The sequence below is a fragment of the Camelina sativa genome, chromosome 15 (genome assembly GCF_000633955.1).
Source record: "Camelina sativa cultivar DH55 chromosome 15, Cs, whole genome shotgun sequence".
Lineage (NCBI taxonomy): Eukaryota > Viridiplantae > Streptophyta > Magnoliopsida > Brassicales > Brassicaceae > Camelina > Camelina sativa.
The window spans coordinates 5,950,908-5,954,360 of NC_025699.1; the positions used below are offsets into that span (position 1 = coordinate 5,950,908).

Here is a 3,453-nt window from a genome sequence, read left to right on the forward strand (position 1 = left end):
TTTTTTTTTTTTTTTTTTTTTTCTGAGTTTCGAAGAGGTAAAATGTTGTCCCGATTCCTCTGTTTTTTTTATTTTCTGGGTTGTGTTGTTCGAATTACCTCTTCGGAAAACCCTAATCTAATAATTATATCATCCGACAAGCGAGATTGACTATAGTGAGTGAATACGATTTTGAGTTTTTTTTAATCTGTTGATTATAATTTTGTTTTGGCTGTGGTTTGATATCGTTTCTGCATTTTCATTTGGTTTAAAAATCTCTCAGTGTTTTTTTCATTTGGCAATTAAAGCAGAGAGTGGTGGTGGTGCTATAATGGAAGATGCAACAGAGACGACGACTACGTATTGGTGTCACATGTGTTCTCGATCGGTGAATCCAGCGATTGAAGGTGAGATCATCACATGCAACTTCTGTCTAAGCGGATTCGTTGAGGAAATGGATGATAACAATCCTCCTCCTCAAGATTCCGTTACCGTTGATGATGATCATCATCATCATACTGCGGATTCTCTCTGGGCTCCCATCTTGATGGGGATGATGAACAGTCATCATGACCAACAACATCATCAGGGAGACTCTGAATCTCTTGTTGAAGACGAAGATGACAATGAAAATGATGATGATGATGATGATGATGATGATGAGGACAATGATGGAGAAGAAGTTGATATAAATAGGCAACTTGAAGCTATTAGGAGGATAAGGAGTAGGCACTCAGCTGCCATTACCAATCTCCTTCAAGGGATACGAGCTGGCTTATTGGTAGAATCTGAGACTAATCCTGATAACAGCGAGCTTGTTCTCTTGATCAACTCCTTTAACCAAACCATCAGTGTTCATCAAGACTCCATCGACACCACAACTTCTGTGCCTTCTGGATCTTTAGGTGACTATTTCATTGGACCTGGGTTCGAGGCCTTGCTTCAGCGTTTGGCTGAGAATGATTTAAACAACCGGTACGGTACACCTCCAGCTACTAAAGAAGCTGTTGAGGCGCTAGGGATTGTGAAAATCGAAGATGGTTTGTTGCAATGTACTGTGTGTTTGGATGATTTTGAGATTGGTATGGAGGTGAAAGAGATGCCTTGTAAGCATAAGTTTCATAGCGACTGCTTGTTGCCGTGGCTTGAACTTCATAGCTCGTGCCCTGTGTGTAGATATCTGCTTCCTACTGGTGATGATGATGGTGAGACAAAGACTGATGGAGAAGGTTTGAGAAACAATGAAGAAGATATCAGTGTTGATTCTGTGGTGGTGGGGAATGGATCATCATCATCACCAGACTCAAGTTTGAACAATTCATCAGCTTACTAAAAAACTTAAGGCTCACAATTTGAGTCAAGGTTACTTGAACAGAGAGGATCATTTGAGATCCGTCATTTAGTATTTTATGTTTATTTTGTTTGCACATAGTTTTTTCGGATTTGGTGGAAAATGGATTCTCTGGAATTAATTACAACATTTTCTTGCTGATTAAATGTTTCAAATTTGTTCCTGTTAGTTCATTACAAAAATCATTAAGAATCACAACTAGATTAATAGTTAACTTATGCAGAGTCATCCCAATCTTCTTTTGAGCAGAAGACTTGATCTTGTCTCTAGTACGATTGTTTCAAATATCTTCACGCGGTAATTTGGAAACCTTAGATTTCCTTTAAAAAATGAAAAAAAAAAATAGAAGGAAAATGTCAACCAAGTTAAAAAGAGTACGTACAATTCGAAAGCTCTGTTAGCATTATATAATAAACCATAGTCGTATGTTTGATTTGATATAAATACACATATTTACTGCATAGTTAGTCCGTACCATTTCAACACAAAACTAGAAGAAATGAAAGGGAAGTTGTGGTTGATCAGCTCGCTTTTGGTTCTCTCCTTGGTGATTTCATCGGTCTCAGCTCAACCAGAGAAGTTTCGCAAACTTAGTGAGTAATTTTTTTTTTTGTGTTTTCATGGAATATAGGTAGTATACACACCCACTTATAAATATGAATAATTTATACGTATGTTATGGTTACATAAACTCTTATTAAGTTGTAGGCTTGTAGCATACCAACAATAGAAAGGAGTCAACACATAGTAATTTGCAGAATGATCAATTGGTTTGATAATATATATGATGCAGTGGTTCTACAATTTCTGAACTGGTAGAGTGATTCCATAGTTTCGAACTGTTTTTCCCACTTTTTTTTCTTGAATTGGTCAGTTGAAAAAAAAGAAGAAGGTATTAGGGACAAAAAAAAAATGATTCCTTGATTTTAATTTTCTTATTTTGTATTCATCAGTTGATTCTTGTTTTATATAGTAAGAAGTTGGATAACACATGTGCCAGTTTTGGATTTATACTAAATTTATATGTTCATCCTTAATTTTTCTAGAAGAAGATTTAAGAGCGTCAATGAAGATCGAAACACCTCGTAGTGTGTCGCCACCAGGACATGGATGTAACAGCAAGTCACATCCGAATCGTGGATCTTGTAAAAAGCCGCCCGGCCATGGCAATTAGAAAGACCAGTTTTATAAAATGTACAAACATCAAGATTTCACAACCAAACTATATTTGAGTGATATATAATTTGTGTAGTTTGATATAAAATGGTGAGAAAATTGCATTAAATGGCAATAAAAAAGATTGGATTAAGACAAAGATAGGGGGTTACTCCATGGTAAACAAAATGAGCTATAACATAATTTGGACGGTTGTATCTATATAATTCAAACATGACAACTATTTTTTTTTCCCTATATTATGGTACTTCTATCATATGAGAGAGTTTGATAATCATCTTGGGTTTCACATTATCATTTAAAGTGTTGAAATCATTTATTTGGTAATATGCATGCTATTTTTCTACATTATCATTTGAATTTAAGAATTTTCACTCCATTCGATATCATTTTAGCAAATTTTCATCTATAATACAAAAAAATCACGAATACTTTCATTAAGCGAAATTTCCCTCAAAGTTTGAATCACATATAGATATAGTTCTTACAATATATAGTTAAGATTGTAAATCTTTTTAACCTAATACTTTGGTAAACATTGTATATTAGGTTTAAATGTTTAATAATTTGATAAGAATTCTAGTATTGAACGATATGAATTTTCACACAGGATATATATAAGATTAACAGAGAACACAAAACACGTCCACACTTTGAACACTTGAAAACTGAAAACAATAAACACTTTAAAACCCTATAAAGAATATAGCCAATAGAAAAATAATCTCCAAAGTGCATAATAAAAAGAAAGAAAAAAAATCTTTATATTCGACTAAACTCCTCTCGTATCTCACCTTATTGTGCCTCATTCTTTCTCTCAAAGACTTCGTGTTGAAAGAGCGACCAGTACTCTCTTGTCTCTCTCTCTCTCTCTCTCTCTCTCAAACAAAACACGAACAATTCTTCCTCCTCTTTTGTTCTTGTTTGGCAACTCCAGATTCTCACAG

At 34.5% G+C, this 3,453-nt stretch overlaps 1 protein-coding gene across 1 annotated transcript; it reads left to right on the forward strand.

The window, feature by feature from the left end:
- On the forward strand, positions 7–1,492 carry LOC104745587 (E3 ubiquitin-protein ligase CIP8-like). The gene is made up of 2 exons (XM_010466875.2): positions 7–155; positions 291–1,492. Exon 2 carries the CDS (start codon positions 311–313, stop codon positions 1,310–1,312), a length of 1,002 nt encoding a protein of 333 aa, XP_010465177.1. The 5' UTR covers positions 7–155; positions 291–310; the 3' UTR covers positions 1,313–1,492.

Excerpts from the sequence above, each read along its gene's own strand:
- LOC104745587 (XM_010466875.2), top strand. The coding sequence starts at position 311 with ATGGAAGATGCAACAGAGACGACGACTACGTATTGGTGTCACATGTGT.